Genomic DNA, 21,378 nt, shown 5'->3' on the forward strand with positions numbered 1-21,378 from the left:
TATGATAACACTGAAGTTTCCAGTTTCATTTAAAAAAAAAGTAAAATGGCTACAGAAGTTTATCAGTAACATATGCCTTTAGGAGGTGTTGGATGCAGAAAAACTGAAATATTGTTCTATGTTTCTTTTCTCCTTTCTGTTAGAAAGTGATCTCCAAAATAATACTTTAATTTAGTCTTGATCTGCTACTGTGTACTTTTTTTAAATGTTAATGCAGATCTAAGGCAGTGTGGTAGTTAACCATGTGGTGGTGAGAATTAAACAACCCTCTGTTGTTGTTTTGCAGTCATACACACAGGGATGTAGTGGGGGTCGGGAGGGTTGTTGTATCCTTTCCCTTGTGGAGATCAAACCTACGCCATGGTGGAAGTTGTATGTGTTCATACTGAAGTCAGTCAACAGATCAACCGCTTGAGGCGATTGTGAAGGAGATTCTCTTGGTTTTCATGCCAGAGTCCTCCTGAAGGAGCAACTCTGTTCTCTCCTTGTCTTGACACATCTGCAGCATCTCCCTCTGCAGCTGCATGACAGACTCCTCCACACCTGGTAGCAGATTACCAGCAGGAAAGTTACACCTGTGAGTCGTTTTACGTTTAATTGTTCCATTTTCATATAGAAACAATTATTTTAAACCAAATAAACAATTTTGATTAGGTCATCATAAGACACAGAAAACCAATAAATAGTGGACTGACATAGTGTATGTGGGACACTGGAACTGGGCCATGCTAAGAAACTTAGTAATAAAGTCTGTAAAACTCTTAGCGAGGAACTGTAGCGGTAAGATAGTACCTTCAAATACCCTGAAATATGGAGACATTCAGCAAGCCACCACCCAATCCACTGCACATCCTTTCTGATGCCAGCATGACACGATTTAAAAAATACACACTACACTGTGAAATTGGAACATCAATAAAATCAGAGGCCACCAAAATCAACACTTAAAGAGTAAGAACGATTTAATATTGAAATGACAGGATTCTGTGCAGATAGTCATTGAATAAAAAATGACGGTTCTCCCGTGGAGGCCAGTTCATGATGGTAACTGCACCAGACGCTCTAAGGACACACGTGTTGGGCTTTAAGGCGTTTCTCAGCATGAGCGGTGGCGGTGGTCTCGTCCACGGCTCTCGTCCCTCAGCTTACACTCCATACTTCTCCTTCAACTGCTTCACCAGGCCGATGTACTCGTTCATGGCATCCTCTTTGCTCTTGCCTGACAGAAAAGCAAAATGAATTTTTGGAAACACATGAATGAATTAATAGAGACATGAGCATTATTCCTAATAGAACATATATGTAAAGGAACAAGAAAATACATGTGGAAATATAAAGATGATGAATAAAAGAATGAATAAGTTATTACAAAATGTGGATATATAAAGAAATACAAAATACAAAAATGAATGATGAGCATTTCATTTATTTGTTGATTCCTTTCTGTATATATTTGTACATATATAATTATGTAATTACAATTAGTTCTCCCTGCGTCTAGCATACGCAACGTCTAGCATAGTAGACGTTTAGCATGCTAGACGATTAGCATACTAGACATTTAGCATGCTAGACGTTTAGCATGATAGACGTTTACCATACCAGACGTTTAGCATGCTAGACGTTTAGCATGCTAGACGTTTAGCATACCAGACGTTTAGCATGCTAGACTTTTAACATACCAGACGTTTAGCATACTAGACGTTTAGCATGCTAGACGTTTAGCATGCCAGACGTTTAGCATGCCAGACGTTTAGCATACCAGACGTTTAGCCTACTTATGACCTTTGATCTCTGACATTTTAACTGACGTGAACACATGCAGACTAAAGCTGACAGAACCCTGATCTCTTCCTCCAGGCTTTGTGAATGACTGCAGTGGAAACAAACTCATTGGACATACAGAAGCACTGGACATGTTTCAGAGAAGGTCTGCCTGGTATTCATAGCAGCACTATGGAACTGAGCGTGTACCTTTTTCTTTCTCCCAGGCATCCCATTTAGCTTTACCAGTGAAGTCAAACATCCCTGGACGAGCTTCAGAGAAAAGAAAGACATAAACAGATGTAAGTTAAGAGGTTAAAGTAAATATATATATACACACATATATATATATATATATATATATATATATATATATATATATATATATATATATATATATATATATATATATATATATATATATACACACACATATATACATATATATATATATATATATATATATATATATATATATATATATATATATATATATATATATATATGTGCTGGGCAAAGTTGAAAAGATGTAATCGATTAATTGCATGATTTTTCTGTGATTAACTGCGATTAATCCCACTATGCGCAAAATTCAATAATGAATGAAAAACTAGTGTATTGCACGCTTTTATTTTAAAGTAATGTTATCAGAACTCTTGGAGCAGCAGCAAGTTAACAACAGTATATACATCTGCTTTCAGTTTTTTTATGAACAGGTACCAGAAGAAATATTTGTCATTTTTATCAGGGAACATAAACAGTCTGTTCAGGAGTAAGGGTGCCTGTGAGGGACAAGCCACTCCTTCTTTTGTGGAACTGGAGCCACGTGGTTGGCCTGCTACTCTCCACAGTGCAAGTTAAAAGGGAAAAGCCTCTGTACCAACAGCCTGATATGTTTAAACCAGACTCCCAACGTGGGTCGCTTAAGGACAAGCCAACAGCACTGAAAGATTAGCTCTTTTATATTACAGGTGAAAACAGGACATGGTCAAGAATCACACAAAGTTGCTTTAAATCTTGTGTTTGCCAGAGCTGTGCTCACACGTGACTCAGCACTCCTCTATGGCCCGGTGGTATGAACCCCTGAGGCGGTGAGGTCTTACCCGTATTGACGTCCCCCACAGAGGCTTGCTTGAACAGCGAGTAGACCTGCAGCATTTCCTCATCCGCCGGCTTGGCCTTCAGCTGCTTCACCTCAGCTGCTGCTTCATCAAACTTGGCCTAGAGAGGAGAGGACACAATTTCAACTAATGCCATTCAGAGTTGTTGATGACGACTAACCAAGGACAACAGCAGGTCAGAGGTCAGGTTCGCTCCACAGCAGCTCCACTACTCTCCCTCTGAACAACCTGGATCTGAAGAGCTGCGTCTTGTCTGGCCTTTGGCGAAATATAGAAATATTTGACACTTGGCCTCTATTTTATGCTTTGATTTCATAAAAGTATTCTAATAGATGAAAGAAAAAGAAAAAGTGTTCCAGTGAATTATCTACAATTGAGTTCACACATGTGACGTGTTCCAGTCAGTGTTGCAAAAGCTCACAACGGGACTAACTTTGGTCTGCAACTTTCTCTCAGTGATCAGAACCACAGGGAGAACGTGGAGGGAACCCATGCTGACGCGCCAAGAGACCTCACGCTGCCACAGGGAGAATGAGGAGGGAACCCGCGCTGCCACAGGGAGAACGAGGGAACCTACGCTGCAACAGGGAGAACGAGGAGGGAACCTACGCTGCAACAAGGAGAACGAGGAGGGAACCTATGCTGCAACAGGGAGAACGAGGAGGGAACCTACGCTGCAACAGGGAGAACGAGGAGGGAACCTACGCTGCAACAGGGAGAACGAGGAGGGAATCTACGCTGCCACAGGGAGAACGAGGAGGGAACCTATGCTGCAACAGGGAGAACGAGGAGGGAACCTACGCTGCAACAGGGAGAACGAGGAGGGAACCTACGCTGCAACAGGGAGAACGAGGAGGGAACCTATGCTGCAACAGGGAGAACGAGGAGGGAACCTACGCTGCAACAGGGAGAACGAGGAGGGAACCTATGCTGCAACAGGGAGAACGAGGAGGGAACCTACGCTGCAACAGGGAGAACGAGGAGGGAACCTACGCTGCAACAGGGAGAACGAGGAGGGAATCTACGCTGCCACAGGGAGAACGAGGAGGGAACCTACGCTGCAACAGGGAGAACGAGGAGGGAACCTACGCTGCAACAGGGAGAACGTGGAGGGAACCCGCGCTGCCACAGGGAGAATGAGGAGGGAACCCACGCTGCCACAGAGAGAACGTGGACGGAACCTACGCTGCCACAGGGAGAACGTGGAGGGAAGCCACGCTGCCACAGGGAGAACGTGGAGGGAACCCACGCTGCCACAGGGAGAACGTGGACGGAACCTACGCTGCCACAGGGAGAACGTGGAGGGAAGCCACGCTGCCACAGGGAGAACGAGGAGGGAACCCACGCTGCCACAGGGAGAACGAGGAGGGAACCCACGCTGCCACAGGGAGAACGAGGAGGGAACCCACGCTGCCACAGGGAGAACGAGGAGGGAACCCACGCTGCCACAGGGAGAACGTGGAGGGAACCCACAATGCCACGCTCTTCACACTCAGTCCATAATGTCGCAGCCCTTACAGAGGTTGTACTGTTGCATGCAGTATTCAAATGGAACTTCTTCCTAATAACATTTGACTTTTTTTGCTTATATCTCCGCAGTGCATTGGATTGTGAAATGGGAGTGGTGTCAGTAGGAGATTCTGGTGTTGTTGTCACAGTAGGATTGTGACAGACTTGACCTTTTTCTGGCACACTAAAAGGTTCTATGAGTGTTGGAGCACTGAAGCACAGACAAACCCTGTGACCACTGGTCTAAACGTTTGTATCTCTGACAATGAGATTATCCGATGTATATTTCATATGACAGTGTTATATATGTGATTCACTATTGGTAAATTTGGCAACTGCTATCCTTTTATTTATTTACTTATTGCACTGTATTCTGGCTATTTAAAAAATATTTAAATTGAATTTATCCGTGCATTTATTGCATTAATGGTTAACATTTGCTTTACAAACGTGTTTTAATACTGCAATTCATGATTAATTCAGGTAGTTACTACGCGTTAGTTAAGTGTTAGTTAAGTATGTTCTGTGACTCATAAAGTGAAGACTGTCTGTGCTTTACAAAGCATTCATAAGCAGAGCCTAAAAGCTAGCAGAAGTCTCAGTTATCTTGTCAACAGAAAAGGGAAACAGACACAGAGTGATGAAGAACATTATGAATGGCATACTAATGAGTTACTGATGAGTGTTCATGTTGAAACAATGCTTTATGAATTAAGTGTTTATTCATGCTTTACTAATGCTACATAGTGTGTACTTATTATAAAGTGTTACCTAAACAATTGACAGATGTAGTACTTTTGTTTTGTTAAATTGTAAACTTCTGTGGAAATAATAAAGGATAACCAGTATGAACATATGATGTAAAGCTCAGCTGCTGCAGCTCAAACTGAAACATAGATAACTACCAGTACAGTGTTACTATCATTAATGCTACTATTATAATCGTGTCATTACTGTTGCAGCAGTTATGAGCAGAACAAAGAGCCTCTGTGAAACTAAATGGAGCAAAGGTTGGCTTGTTCCAACACGTTGGCTCTGTCTCCGGGTCAAAGGTCAGAGCACACGGTCTGAATGCGCGCTCCCCTTCAACAGCTGATATGACGCGGGTCTGCCTGCGGGGCCGCGCACGCTCCTTTCAACGCGCACGTTACGCAATCCGTGCAGAACTACACGTCTCTGCAGGTTCTTTTCCGTTTTAAGTTTCCGATCTGACTAATACATACATGTTAGACCAGAGAAACTCTTCGCCCAGTAGCGCAGAGCGCAAGACAACAGCTGACGTCACTCGGCACGACATGTCCTCGCGGAGACGATCTAACGGCCTCGGTACACCCTCGGGCCACGTCTTTATCCCGCTGATGGAGGCGGAACGCGCACGAGCCCCACGGCCTGATGCTGCGTCCCGTCCCGTGTAAGGAGCCTCAGCCCTCCTGGGTCAGGCTCCGGAGACCATGACGCCCGAGGGACATCCTCTAAAGCTCAGACCTATCTGCAGCATGGACCAGTGTTTTAGACCGTTATATACACACCTGCAGTATAAACCAGTATGAGACTGGTTCTATACTCTCTTCAGTATAAATATGAGTATGAACTGTTCTATACACACCTGGAGATCCGCCATCTGGAGTTGAGATCCGACCGCAGCTGCAGACTGGATGAATGGTCAAAGTCCAGGAGGAGACCGCTGCTCTTCTTCTTCTGCGCTGCAAAGCGGCCTTACAGGTGATGGCGCCGCCTGCTGCACCGGAGTGTACACACCAGGACTCATTGTGTTGAAGGCTGGAGTCACTCCACATGTCACAGAGGGAATCTTTTGTGTACGGAAATTAAATTTGTTATATTTAGCTGCAGTGTCATTCACTACTTTGGTCATATTCTGAGTGTTTAACATTACAATCTACACTGCAGTAAATAAGTCTAACAAGCTCTGCATGTTTTGAGTGAATAATGACTTATCCCATCTGATTATTTAGCTCATTGGCCCTCTTCCTCTTCCTCTTCTCTGCCTTCTCTGCTCGGGACTTTAGAGAGAAGAAAGGAGACAAATACCCAAATGGAATAAACCTAAAGGTTTTCTGCACGTAGGCATAAACTATCAGTGACTACTTTTTTTAAATAATTACCTAGTAATAGCACTGTCCTTTTCTATACATTTATTCTGTGACACTATAGCATGCAATCCCCTGACATGTTGGTCACAGCACAGGATCCCAAAAGACCACAGTCAAACATTATTGCGCTTCCCATCCACACACACACACACACACACACACACACACACACACACACACACACACACACACACACACACACACACGTTCATCACCTGGCACTTCCCTATATGCCCTTTTGGAGGTAATGTGCCACCCTGTGTTCAAAGGAAGGAGCTACACGTCCCCGTTAGCCCAGTGTTTCCCTCAGACATCAGTATGGCTGTAACACCTAGCATTGACTCAACGGTGAAACAGTTTTTAAGTCCTGCAAGAAATGACATGCTAGCTACATTAACGGCGTAAACAAATGACAGTAGAGATCTGACTGCTTTAGGTTTTGTATTTCAGTCACTTTCAGCACTAAGTCATGGTACATTTAAAACATGTATCATGTGATCAGAGTGTACAAGTATTTTAACATTTTGTGTGTGAAGAATTGATCTTCCTCAAAGTGAGTACTGCACACATGAACAGTTACATGGGGTCCAGTTCATTCTCCTCATGTTCTTCAACCATTGCTTCAGCTTATGATAGTATATGATGACATTCCTGGGCTCCATTATGTCTCATAGTTTTCAAGTACATTGTTTGACTGAGATCATTTCATAGACAGAATTTATATAAATGGCAAACATCACTCGTACCACATTAAGACACCAAGACCTGGAGGAACAGAGAAACACCAAAGCTGTAATTACAATCACATACTTTTGACATTTGGAGACATGACATAATAGAACATCGTCCGGGACAAACAGAACCTCGTCTCTGCTCACGGAGAAGGAGAACCTCGTCTCTGCTCACGGAGAGGGACCTCCATTGTGGGCAGTGATTATCTGACAGGGATTCTCAGCCCCGGCCCACGAATAATAGCTAGGATTTATATAGCGCCTTTCATGAAACCCAAGGACGCTTAACAAAGACATAAATAAACATAACAAATGCAACAGTAGCTAGAGGACATAGGCTTTGGTGAAGAGGTGAGTTTTGAGGAGTTTTTTGAAGGTGTCCAGAGATGGTGTGTTGCGGAGCTCTATGGGGAGATAGTTCCAAAGTGTGGGGGCTGTCACACTGAAGGCTCTGTCCCCAAAAGTTCGCATTTTTGTGTGAGGGATGGAGAGCTGACCCGTGCCTGAGGATCGAAGGTTCCGGGACTGTGTGTAAGGGTGAAGGAGGTTAGATAGATACTGAGGAGCCAGGGCATTGAGGGATTTGTAGGTGAGGAGGAGGATCTTGTAGGTGATGCGGGACTTGACCGGAAGCCAGTGGAGGTGGATGAGGGTGGGGGTGATGTGCTGCCACGAAGGAGGACTCTGTTGTCAGGACTCTGTGCGGAGTCAAGAGGTAAGACGCTCTGCTCCCTCAGCAGGAGGAGGAGTCTCCTCTAAGGGTTAATTTTACCAAAAGGACTGTAACCCAGCCTCTGCTCAGCAAGGAATTTACATTGTGATCAATCGGTAATGTAATCAAATTAAGTAGATAATTAAACTAGTGCTATGCTCCTGATGATAATCCTGCAATAAATATATAAATAAGCAAGTAGTCCTTCAGAGAAGTATTGAAGTGTACTCATGGTTGTAAAAAGTGAAGTACTCCTGTGTGCTCATCAATATCGTTCTGAACGTTTATTCTAGTTCCTAGTCCACTAAACAGACACCGAGAGCTTAAAGCCTAGCTATTACAACCTATACGGGTCCATTTACCTTACCAAGAAACAGGGGCCAGGAGACGGGGGCCAGAGGACGGGTCCTTTCGAGGAAAGCTGCCAACAACTGACGCAACCTCGGCCAAGAGTGGAGTTGCGAGTGGAATAAGTGAGACAGACAGGAGGGACAGCAGTGAGACAGACAGGAGGGACGGCAGTGAGACAGACAGGAGGGACGGCAGTGAGACAGACAGGAGGGACGGCAGTGAGACAGACAGGAGGGACGGCAGTGAGACAGACAGGAGGGACGGCAGTGAGACAGACAGGAGGGACGGCAGTGAGACAGACAGGAGGGACGGCAGTGAGACAGACATGGGGGACAGCAGTGAGACAGACCGGGGGGACAGACAGTGAGACAGACAGTGAGACAGACATGGGGGGACAGACAGTGAGACAGACCGGGGGGACAGACAGTGAGACAGACAGGAGGGACGACAGTGAGACAGACATGGGGGACAGCAGTGAGACAGACAGGGGGGACAGCAGTGAGACAGACAGGAGGGACGGCAGTGAGACAGACAGGGGGGACAGCAGTGAGACAGACAGGAAAGTCTCCTCGACCACCATCTTAAACAGATTTCCACACACCTCTGAGATCCGGCCCCTCTGAGCGGAGAGTCGGTCCATGAGTTGGTCCTGTGAGGCGCTCATCTCCCAGGTCTAACATTATTACAGTACATTCTGTTAATTATAAGCCTTTAAAACGCAACATTCAAAAAACTTAATCTGTGAAAGAACTTTATTCAGCATCTTTATTTGTTTAAACACTGAAATGAACGTGCAGGATTTCTACCAAAAGAAAACAAAGAAAAGGCATTCCAGTGTGGTGGAAACACTTTGGTTTTTAAATCAACCCCACACATTAAAACTGTTTACATCAAAGTAGAACTCTGGTTCTGGAGCTTGGTCTTGAGAACCCCTCGGCTGTAGCAAGTTAAATACTGGTCACCAAAATGCTTTGGGGTTGGCTTTATAGAGACCGTAGTCTTCTTTCCTGAAGAAGGCCACTTCTGTTTCATTTGCTGGAAGAAAAAAAAATGAAGTTGACATTGTGATAAAACTAGCAGCAGATCATCAGATCAAGCACTTAATGTTATTCAGAGACTTTTTGGAAATCATTTTACTCAACTATATTACTGGCCTCAGTATACCAGTATATTAATCAGGTGCAGCACAAGCGAACACTTTTCACCACTTCAGGAGTCTCATTTATAAAACACTTCGTAGGATCCACACTAAATGTTTGCGTATGTAATAAATGCATCTACACCAAAACATATTCCGATTCATAAAGCCTTGCATACGCTGCCAGGGAGCTATTTCCTTGTATAAATCCCAACTCAACTGGTTCAGCCTCACACCCCGTCCTCTACACGCCCACATCCATTCATTCATTCATCCATAAATGGTCAATGCATAGCACACTTCATGAAAACTCAAATCGTACTTGTCGATGTCGGCACAGTATTAGATTACGGAGCACTAGTGACACTGTTCTGTAGGTTTTTAGGGCTCGTCAACAGCACTGTGCAGCTGATGATCATTTCATCAGCTGGTCACGATGTCGTCGTTCGTCTCTCCTCTGCGCACCGCGATGCAACAGCACTGATTATATTCCTCACCTCTAGTGAGTGGCCCAGCCTTTCGTATATTTTTTTTGTATGTGGCCCTCAGTGAAAAACCTAGATATCAGCCCACACCCATGTCTAGAAGAACACAACTAAAACATAATGTAAAGTCTGATTGACATTTCTGATGACTTGTACTTGATGTTGCAGCATAAAGCTAATATATACCTTACATATCCAACGTTTTACTTTAGTGTTCCCAGAACAAAGCATGCAGCTTTTAGGGAGCGCTCAATAAACAGCAAAGACAAACTCTTACCAACGCCAGCAGCTCGGAGGGTTTGGTGGTTTTGCAGGATGAGATGGTCGTCATCTTCTAAACTCATCACCAACTCGTTCGTCTGCCAAGAGAAAGGTTTCCGCTTGAAGGACAACATATTTCCAAAAGACCACAGAATTCCTGTTTGTGCACTTCATGTTTGGACTTTTGCTAGCAGCTCCACCAACTGTGACAACTAATGAAATGTAGTGTAGTGCTTAAAGCAGGTCATTATGGCAGCATCCTTCATTACAGCCAACATGAGATCAACCTGTGGCTACTAGTACAACACTTGTTTTAGTATTGAACAAGCAAATTACATTTAGAATTTATTATAAATAAATATTTTTTTTATTGACAATGTAGCGCATGGCCGCACTGTATAAACAGCAATGCATCTAGTTTCCCTTGTCCACTTTGTGGTTAGGATAGATTTTATGTTTATGAAATGATTATAAAGTAAGTTCATACTTGACGATGTCCCTTGAAGCTGATAAGAGCAAACTTTAGTGTTCACTGACGTGGCTTTTGTTGGCCCGGCCGTATCCAAACTGATCAATAACAGAACTCTTGAACAAAACCAACCAAATAGTATAAGTATTGACATGTTTAATTATTGAACACAATCACACATTAACTTAACATCGCAGAATATTAACCAGACAAACATGGTATATTATGTATTATTCATCATAAATACTTTGAGCAAGCAGTTATGGTATGTTTTTCCACGTAAGACACAAGTCGTTGGTGGCGGCCTGCTGTTTATACTGTGACCAAACATCAAGAACAAACATCTATAGTTTCATTGTCCCCTCAGGGTGGGAACCTGCTATGCTGGGGACAAATAGTTTACACTGCTGGATGCCTTAAAAGCCTTATGCTGGATGGACCTGTATTTCTAATACATAATATACCATGTATGCCTGATTAATATTCTGCAACGTTGATCAATGTGCAATTGTGTTCCACCAATAATTAGACTATTTGGTGGGTTGGTTCAAATGTTCTTAATGGATTGGCTGCGGCTAAGCTAACGAAAGCCATGCCAGCTAAGGCTATCGTTTGCTCCAATATTAGCTTCAGGGTATATTGGAAAGTCATTTCAAAAGCGTTGAATATATCCCAACAACAATACAGACAAGAGAAAATAGGTACAATCCTTTTGTAGTCGTGAAACACGCTCATTTGCACGATGCATCAGGTGCGATACCGGGCTGCCAGTCTGACAGCGGCCTTCCACCTTCAAGCGGCATCTGCCGTTAGGGGGCGGTGCACGTCGGTGGACCGAGAGCGGCAGACCCCTCCAGGACCCTCGGTGCCGTACCAGCGCTCACGTTTCCATCTAGTCACACACCTCATTTCTGGCCTAGGAAAGGGACACTTCCTTTAGAGTTACCTTTGCTCCGTGTGCTTGGTGGATAATCTTCATGGTGTCTAAAAGTACGAGAGAACAGAATCAGATGCAGACCACGTATCTGAACACGCAATTACAACCTTTTTGACGCATCACATGTCCTCTAATTTAGCCGAGCGCTGATTTCTAATTGAAATCTGGTTGATATTCAGTCTGAACGTCTAAGGCCTATTTTCGCCGTCTTTTCAACCGGCTAGACCGGTTACAGCATCACCGTCTCACACAACACCAAATGTTAGAAAATATTGATACTTTGTTCAGTTGTAGGTTGAAAGCAATATTGGTTCCTGTGAATGTATTTAAATTAAGTCAGCGACATGCGGTCGACAAGAAGAAATAACAAACATTTGGTCCGGTATACGTACCATAGGCGTAAGTCTTGAAAGGAGGAGGGAGCCCGGGTCTGGTTGCGACATCTAGAAGATATGACGACACCAGGAGCATGTTCTATCATGACGTGATACGTAATGATAGAAGGTTCGTTAGGGACGAGTCAGTTCTGCGCAGAAACGATCGCCGGCACGCAATGCATGCTGGGTAGATGTGTGTCCGACTTGGTCCCGACTTGCTCTGACGTCATGCACACGTGGTCAACGATACTCTCACGAGAGCAAGGCGGCTGTCGATTTTAGAGCCAGGCACCGCAGTAGCTCTGTGACTGCGTGGCCCAGTGCATGATGGGAAACGCCACATCAGAGCTGATTGGCTCTTAGATCCGACAGCAAACACCACGTGTTGTAGAAAATCCTTATTTTATGTGTAGTTGTAATACTTAACGCTCGATTGTTGACTACTAGTCTCAGGTTTAATCTAAAAACATATCTTGTGTGGTTGATAAATAATAATAAATCGTATTTAAACTTAACACATATCAAAACCAGTAGTATTGTATTTCACAGGCAGACATAAAAAAGAACAAAGATTGCAGCTACACACACATTTATACATAAATATATATTTATAAACATGAATAAATCCAAACGTGATCTGTAAACTACAAGTAGCCAAAAGATCGGAACTAACAGGAAGTCATTTCTTCTGTGACTTCCTGTCTATACTTTGAGGGCAGCTGAAACCTGTCCGACTTGACTACAGTTTCGTGTCACTGCCTCCTGTTGATGACGCAGCTCTTTGAACGAGCCTGCTGTGATTTGGTTATTACGGGTTACGTCATTATATCATGCTATGGTTAATACGTACCGTCTCTGACCAGCTGGAGGAAGTCCTGCACATTCTGCTCTAAACTGACTCTGCGAAAAACGACTGGCTTGAAGTTCCTGTGCTCAAAGGACCGGACCAGACGAACCGTGAGCACCGCCTCGCTGCCGGCCTCGCAGGCGGCCATGTCCCGCTGAGACGCGGTATAGCTCGGGGGAAAGGCGTCGTAACTGCGCTCCTGTGAACCGGGAGCTGGTTGCGTCTTCAGACTCTTGTTTACTTGTTTGGCATCGGACTGTTCAGCGTGTGGTTTCTTCTTCCTCTTCCTCTTCTTCTCAGAGGCAGACGACACACCAACGTTTAAAGTGCAGGCTGCCATCTACTGGCCAGAGTGTGTAACAACAGGACTTTATGACGTCAATTAAACGCAATAATTAGGGCCCGAGTACTGACGTAGTCAGATCGAGGACCTATTGAAATGCTAAGTATTATTATTCCCGACCTATGCGCAGGGAAAAGAGGTGCTTGGGATAAACCTACATTCTTCAAACTTTGCACACCCATCAGACGCGGCGAAAATTTTAATATAATTTGGGTGTCGACCAAAAGTCTGAGAAAATGTCTCTATAGCGCCCCCTTTAGGCAGAAAGGCTACGCTTTTTGCCAACTATGGCCGATTGACTTGAAATTTTACACACATGTCCGGGTGGGACTGCTCTACAAAAAACTCATCCGTGAAATTAAAATGCGCCTAATTCGATTTTCCGCCATTTTGAATTTTGTAAAAAACACATTTTTGCCCATTCCTCCTAAACGCTGGGTCCGTTTCTTACGAAATTTTCTGTGAATCATCATTGGCTCAATGTAATCAAACGGTATTGTCAACCGTGTTGATATCTCATTGCGTTCAGAAGTTATTAACCAATTAACCTCTTAGGGGCGTGGCTCAATATGTCAATACACATAACTTCCTAATTACTTGGCCTATCTTCACAAACTTTGTAGCATATGTCAACATCGTGTCCCTTAACGTACCCAAATTGTTTCATAATATTCAAACACTAGAGGGTGCTGCAGTGAACCGATCAATTTTGGCATTTTCCTTGTTTTCAGGCGTTGTATTCTGTCGAACTCCTCCTAGAGATTACACACGATTGATTTCACATTCGGGCAATATGATGTTGAGACCTTTGCAGGGAAAAGTTATCAAAGGATTTTCAAAATATCGAACTATGTGAGCGCAGAGCAGCGGCAAAGAGACACCATTTTCCATGAAAATGGAAGTTGCTTTAACTCGGCCGTACATGATGGAATCTACTCCATATTTCTCATATGCCATGACCTCCTGACCCTGAAGACATCCATATGATCAATTTTCATCCTAGTCATAGCGCCACCTAGAGGCAACAGGAAGTTACATGTTTTCTACTTGTACACCGTGCTCCTCACAGATTATTCAGATCCCTCTCAAAATGCATCGGAACAGACTTAAGACATTGATAATGCATCACCTTGAAGATTGTAAGGATCCGTTGAACGGCGTAGCGTCGGTCCATCGCAGAAGTTCGATCCTTTGCCATGACCGAATAAACCGATGTAACTCGACTCCACATGATAAGATCCTTTCCAGGTTTCACATGTTTGATCAGCCTTCAGGCCTGAAGACATGTGCAGTCTAATTTTTAATTAGAGTCATAGCGCCACCTAATGGCAACATGAAGTAAATATTTCTATACTTTGGCTTGCTTCTCTTAGTCGGTCAATCAGATCAACTTCCAATTACTTCTAGACAAACATAAGACTTTCATGATGTCAGCCCCTAAAGCTTTTGATATTTTGTGTAACGCTGTTGCCGTGGCGCCCCATCCTTCGCGGTCAACAACGAAGGTACTTTTGAGGGACTAAGCATGCTCGAAACGTAACTAAACTTGGCACACACATTTAAAAGCAAAGATGTAGTTGCCTGATATGACTTGAATGACTCAAAACTGGAACTTCGGCTCTATAGCGCCCCCTACAAATATTCAATTAATCAGCCCCAGCGCTACGGTTGACCTACATGTATGAAACTTGCTAGGAATATGTAACACATGTAAACTTAGAAATAACTCTCTTGGGACCATGCTCTAAACTGTACAGGAAGTCAGATAGCGCCCCCTAAAAAAACGTGTTTTTTTTGACAATCTGTGAGTTGTGAAAGACCACAGTTTTTGCCCCCTATCACCAATTGACCTGAAATTTGGCACACATGTCCGGTTGTGTCTGCTCTACAAAAAAGTACGTGGTCGCACTAAAGTCCGCCTACTTAGAATTTCCACCATTTTGAATTTTGATAAAAACAATTTTTTCCTCAAATCTTTCTAAACGCTGGCTTCGATTTTTACGAAATTCTCTGTGGATCATTAAAGGTTCAATTTCATCACAATACATCAAAAGCTTGTTTGTATCTCTTTGTGTTCAAAAGAAAAGGACCCATTAACTTCGTAGGGGTAAATTCAACTAAATTCAACAAAGCAGCCCTTGCAGTACGTTCAACATAGATATACAATATTTGATAGGCGTATGTACCACATATACACTTAACAATAACTCTCTTGGGACCATGCTCTAAACCGTACCAGAAGTCGGCCAATTTAATTTTCGTCCTCAGTGGTGGGCCGTCAGGGCCTTCTAAGCCTTCTCTGCTGGCCTAAACAGAATCACAAAGTTATAGCTATTTTATAGTTTCATTGTTTTTCACAAATACACTACATGTATTATAATAATTTTTCCCTATCAGATTATTTTCTCATTGTACAGCTCTGTTGCTCAGCCTGCAGTCTTCAGCTATCAGACTGCAGCTGGTTTGAAGGAGAACATTTCATCCAATCAGATGTTTTCTCTCCTGTGTCTCCAGGCCAGCAAGGCAGTTTAAACAGGCCTTTGCAGATTAAAGTACACGGGGAGTGGGCGTTGTGGTTGATTGTCATGGACTTCAGCCAATCAGATCGTTAGTTTGACAAACTGGGCGGATTATTTGACGTGCAGGGCCTGCGTGACCATCAACATGCGCTGTGATTGGCCAGTGTGTCAACAGGGCGGAGCTCAGTGGGAGCTGGAATGGTTCAGGCTGAAGCTAGAGAAGTTGTGACATGTTGTTTTTTTTGCGTGTTTTGGCGCTCGGTGGAAGATTAGCGGACTTGGTGGAGGATTTGAGGCGTCTGCTGCTGTCGAGCGGATATGTTCTGCCCTAGAACGCGTGGAGGTTTCCGGGGTGCGGTCGGGAGGCTCGGCTGTCCTCACCGGTCCATGGCCGCCTGTTGCTGCTACTGAAGCTCCGTAAACCGTACAACCGCGTTGCTGAACTTGTCGTTAATAAGGACAGGTGGATGGACTTTGTCTTTAAGTGAACAGCATCCGGTGAGTTGCTTTTTGTGTTTCATCTGCGGTGGCGTTGTGTTGTGTGCTGTTTTTTTAAAATCATGTATTGTTTTGTCATGTTATAACGAAGTGTGCTTCTTGTTGCGGGGGAAATCCCGGGTTAGAGAGGCGCTGCGTGAGCTGTCCCCGACTCAGAAACGTCCGCTGAAAAAAGAAAGAAAAAAACTCCTTCTTCACTACTTTTACTTTTTTTTTTTTTTTCCAGAATAGGCGCGGGGGGCTTGGTGCTTATACGGTGAAAATAGCTCCGCGGTCGGTCCACACCGTGTGACCTCCATGCCCGTAATAGTGCAAAGAAATCGGCCCTATAGCAGAGTGAGCGTCTGCTGTCCACACATGACAGTCTGGATGAACGCGCCGTGTAGTGTGTAGTGTGGCAGTGTTCAATACACGCAAGGGTCAGACAGGAACTCCCGGGACACTTTTTTCCCCCTTCTTCCCTAGTCCGCACCTGATGTGGACACACGTCATTGAAGGCCTTGGTCTAAAACCCGCCACTGAGATATATATATATATATATATATATATATATACATATATATATATATATATATATATATATATATATATATGTATATATACGTATATATATATATATATATATATATATATATATATATGTATGTATATATATATATATATATATATATATATATATATATATATATATATATATATATATATATGCATAATTGACCTCATTTGATTCATTTGGCCATATACCTCACCTGAGTAGCCCAGACTTCCATATATTTTTCTGTTTGTGGCCCTCGGTGAAAAAAGCTTTGACACCCTTGATATATATGTATATAATATGTATGTATGTATGTATATATATATGTATGTATGTATGTATGTATGTATGTATATATATGTGTGTATATATATATATATATATATCTCCCTCTAAATTAAAGCTGCTCGCAGCTGTGACTGGGCCCTCGCTTCCAGCACGTCGGGGTAAGCCGAAGGGTCGCCGGCTCGTCCGTCCGAGAACGTTCGCCTGCAGGCAGATGTTCGAGGCCGGGAGAGTCGGCGACCCGCCGGCGTCCCCGACGTGCTTGAAGCGAGGGCCCAGTCACAGCTGCTCGCAGCTTTAATATTGTTACTATTATTAATAATAATACAATTAAGAAAGCAAAAAAACAACAACACTTAAACAAGTTATATTCTGGATAGCAAATGTTCAATAAAAAAAGTAAACAAAGCTATTTTAACCTGAACTGTTTTGTCCCCTTTCTCTAATAGTCCAAATATCGATTATTACACATTTCCTGCCCAGATTTTTCTTCTGACCTCCCAACACAAATTTCTAAAATATATTTTAGTTTTAATGTGCTTTTGGAAACTTTATCTTAATCTCATTTCTCTCTATTCCAACATAAGGCACTACCCAACAGATTCCTAACCACCTTTCATTGACCTCTGTGGGAAACGTCACGAGTATTCACAAAACTGAATTTACGTCACGGACAATGGAAGAAGATCACGCTGCCGACTCTGAACTCTTAACGGAGACAGAGACAGAGCATCAGGTTGATTCAGGTCAAATGGATGACTCTGTTAAGAAGATGACCGGTACATTGATAGAAAAAGCACATATGGAAAAAATGATCAGCCTGCAAAAGGAAAGAAAGGTGAAGCTTCAAAGAGCATACCATCTCAAGGAGATAATTATGGATTGGATGGGTGATAAAATATGGCAAAGAGGTAAAAGGTACATTTGACAAATGTAATGCTGTCTGTGGTGAAGCAAAAGTAAAACATGAAGCGTTAATTAAGTTGTTACCTAAAAAGGTAGAAAAGCATGAAATGTGGTATAACCTAAAAATGTTCAGTGTCAATGTCTTCATTATTGATGTAAACAAATGGTTTCTTGACGATGAAAGTTCCCCCAATACTGAAATAAGTGATGTCCATAATGATTCATGATGGGGTTAATGTGGAGCCTCAGCACAGCATTTCAAATGTTGAATCCAATAATTCCAGCAAATGCTCAGGGAGAACAAGTAATGTCTGAAAAGGCAGCTGGTCTACAACTTCGGCCACACGGCTTCCAGCAGAAAAGGCTGCGCTCATGACACGCAATGCAGCTTCACAAGAAACGTGCTCTGGAGGAGCAAGAGGAGCAACTAAGGAGGGGAAAGGAGCAACTTGAAATTCAGAATCAGAATCTGAATCAGCTTTAATGGCCATGTAAGTTTGCACATACATGGAATTTGACTCCGGTTTCACTTTGCTCTTCGTACTTAAACACACACAATATACAATAAACAAGATAAATATGAAAAAGATAAAAACGGTGGAAAAATATGTTCAGTGGATTCACGGAAGTTTAAAAGTTCCCCCCTGCTGAATTTGATCAGAGAGGGAGAGCTGGAGACGAGACAAACAAACAAAAGCAGAAAAAGTACGAGAGAGCGCAGTACGAGGCTGCCGTCTGCGGCGCCATCTTGCATATAATTGACACTGAAATAGCAGAATCAACAGAAAAATGAGTTGTGTTGAATGTCTCAAATCATGACAATGTTTCAAATGCACATTCAGATGGAATGGAATCATATTTCATAAAAGGAACAGCACTCAGTCCTCATGCTGAACGATACAAACCACGGCAAGAAGAATCACCTTCATTGTCTGCCAACGCTCCCAACGCCAACGCTCAACCAACAACGGTACAAACAATGGAAGCGGACTAATATGAAAATGAAAAAGCAGCTATTCAGACAAACATCAGATAAAAATAAAATCACATCAATCAGATGTAAATCCTGGTGGTCATCAAGCACCACCACCCCAAGGCAATCCTCAAATACCAGGAGAGTTCAATCTGCTACAAAGACAACATGAAGTAGCGGCTCTCCTCGTTCAGACACAGAACTCTCAGTCTCTTCCACATAGAGAAATTCATACTTTTGATGGAGATCCCCTTCAATGTAGATCATTCATCAGAGCTTTTGAGCATTGTTTGGAAGCCAAAGCCAACAGAGGAGACTGTCTGTACTATCTGGACTATTCACTAGGGGGCAGCCTTGAGATCTGGTGCGTAGCTGCAGCGTATGGCTCCAGAAAGAGGTTATTCTGTGGCCAAAGACCTTCTACGAACACATTTTGGAAATGAATTAAAGGTCACAGCATGGCCTGCTGTTAAAGGCAGAATATGTTAAAGGGTTACAGGCATATGCCTTGTGTTTACAGGAGTGTTGCAATGCTATGGAGGAGTAATATTTAGATGAACTCAATATGCCAGCAAACAATCATGCAGAAACTTCCTTACAAGCTCAGAGAGAAGTGGAGAGCAACTGCAGGTGACATCTCTGAAACCTGAGGTCGCAGATCGGACTGTAGAGACATTATCAAGTTCATTGAGTGCCAAGTCAAAATTGTTTCTGATCCTATCTTTGGTGACATCTAGTACAATAAAAAAAAAGCATTCAGACTCAAACAGGAAGTATGTCACCGACAGTTTATTTTGTATAGCCCAGAATCACCAATTACAGATTATTCTCAGAGGGCTTTACAATCTGTAAAGCAAATACTACACGTATTACATGTGCTGTTATCATTAAAGCAGGCCGGGATCGTGGTTTTATCTGGACCAAGGTCCTGCCTGACACCTACCGCTATTAATATTATTTGCATTGCTATTAATATTATGAAAATAGTGAATATAATGACAATTATGTTTTACTATACATGGAAGTAAATTCTGTGAATTTGACAATCCCGTGAGTTATAACAGCAGAGGATATGTAACTGGTGGTAAGGACCCAGACGATGTACGACAGAGCCAGTGATCTGTTTAGAAAAGCTAACAGGTGAGTGAATGAACTGATGAGGTGGGTGTGGCTAACAGGTGAGTGAATGAACTGATGAGGTGGGTGTGGCTAACAGGTGAGTGAATGAACTGATGAGGTGGGTGTGGCAAACAGGTGTTGAACTGATGAGGTGGGTGTGGCTAACAGGTGAGTGAATGAACTGATGAGGTGGGTGTGGCTAACAGGTGAGTGAATGAACTGATGAGGTGGATGAGAGATAGAGGGCAGGAGAGAAGGGAAGCTGAACTGTGACAGGATAGACCTCTTTCCACAATATACTGTTACCTACAGCAGGAGGACATAGGACATTTGAAAACTAAAAAGTATTCCGTCAATATATTTAACAAAAAACTATAATATTGGATTTACTGCATCTTTAAATCTGACTTTGCCTATCAAACATTTAAAATAAACTGTGAATTTGTTCATTTTCCATTTTTCCAACTCAAGTGGGATTTCACAGACCCATTTCAGAGAATTGTCTTTCAATTATAAATGTAAATCCACTATTATTGTCACACATTGTATTGTTCACAGCACAGCACACGTATCCTAACAGTAGGAGGCGTGGACAGCGACAATACAGTGCCTGGTGCCTTACTCAAGAGTACCACGGCAAAACCAAGTCCCTGTGATGGAGCTTCTGCCCTCCCAGGTACGTATGCCATGCGGTACTCCGGTAGCTTGTGGTCACCTCGACGCGTCTCTGCAGCTCTCTGGGAGCTCAGCAGACCTTCTACCTCTGAGGAAGCTGTGAGCAAGCTTTTTCGCAAGAAATCACACGTTATTAAATTCTGCCCATTCTCTGTCCTACTCTTCTAATATATATATATATATATATATTATGAGCAACATACATTACAATATTTCACACGTAATAAGCAAAGATATGCACATTTGTTATAGTAAATAAACAAATACAATGACAGCAGTTCAGCACTAGTCCTCATTCTCCGGTGAAGGTTGGGTTGGTCACAGTGGTGGTGGCATTCTGGAACAGGGGGTTGTCAGCCTGGCAACACAGAAACCACAAGGATTAGTTCGTCTTCATCCATCTTCATCATGGTTTTAGTTTGCTGTTGCCTTTCAAACGAACCAGAATCAGCTGTTAAATGATGTTTTTCTTTTCTTTTACTTTACCCGTTTCATCATGCCTACTACTCATTATATGAATAATTTCTGTCATATTCATCTCATGTGCTGTAACTCTTCACGTTATTCATTCTGGTCACATGACATCTATTGCTCCTGTCCATCCTGCTAGAGGATCTTCCTCTGTTGCTCTCAGAATCAGAAACTGTTTATTGCCAAGAATATTTGCACAAACGAGAAATTTTGTTAGGCGGAAGGTGCATACATTAGACAT

At 42.9% G+C, this 21,378-nt stretch overlaps 3 protein-coding genes across 3 annotated transcripts in view; all 3 read right to left on the reverse strand.

Moving 5' to 3' along the window:
- Positions 1 to 939: 939 nt before the first annotated feature.
- On the reverse strand, positions 940 to 6,109 carry LOC306747528 (acyl-CoA-binding protein-like). The gene is made up of 4 exons (XM_079230585.1): positions 6,001 to 6,109; positions 2,868 to 2,985; positions 1,975 to 2,037; positions 940 to 1,219 (listed from the first exon to the last, which is right to left on the reverse strand). The coding sequence occupies exons 1-4, from the start codon at positions 6,013 to 6,015 to the stop codon at positions 1,146 to 1,148; spliced, it is 270 nt and encodes an 89-aa protein (XP_079086711.1). The 5' UTR covers positions 6,016 to 6,109; the 3' UTR covers positions 940 to 1,145.
- Positions 6,110 to 9,046: 2,937 nt separating this feature from the next.
- Positions 9,047 to 13,075, reverse strand: cUnh2orf76 (chromosome Un C2orf76 homolog). Its single transcript, XM_079230667.1, has 5 exons — positions 12,817 to 13,075; positions 11,982 to 12,032; positions 11,599 to 11,636; positions 10,200 to 10,281; positions 9,047 to 9,334 (listed from the first exon to the last, which is right to left on the reverse strand). The coding sequence occupies exons 1-5, from the start codon at positions 12,959 to 12,961 to the stop codon at positions 9,258 to 9,260; spliced, it is 393 nt and encodes a 130-aa protein (XP_079086793.1). The 5' UTR covers positions 12,962 to 13,075; the 3' UTR covers positions 9,047 to 9,257.
- Positions 13,076 to 19,657: 6,582 nt separating this feature from the next.
- itgb2 (integrin, beta 2) overlaps positions 19,658 to 21,378 on the reverse strand; it is a gene marked incomplete at its 5' end in the record, with an annotated part of 23,066 nt that continues 21,345 nt past the window's right edge. Inside the window, one exon of the mRNA XM_079230990.1 lies at positions 19,658 to 21,024. Within this exon, the coding sequence (XP_079087116.1) occupies positions 20,959 to 21,024 (66 nt within the window). The 3' untranslated portion in view covers positions 19,658 to 20,958. The remainder of the gene's footprint in view (positions 21,025 to 21,378) is intronic.

The sequence above is a fragment of the Taurulus bubalis genome (genome assembly GCF_910589615.1).
Source record: "Taurulus bubalis genome assembly, chromosome: 15".
In the NCBI taxonomy this organism is placed as follows: domain Eukaryota; kingdom Metazoa; phylum Chordata; class Actinopteri; order Perciformes; family Cottidae; genus Taurulus; species Taurulus bubalis.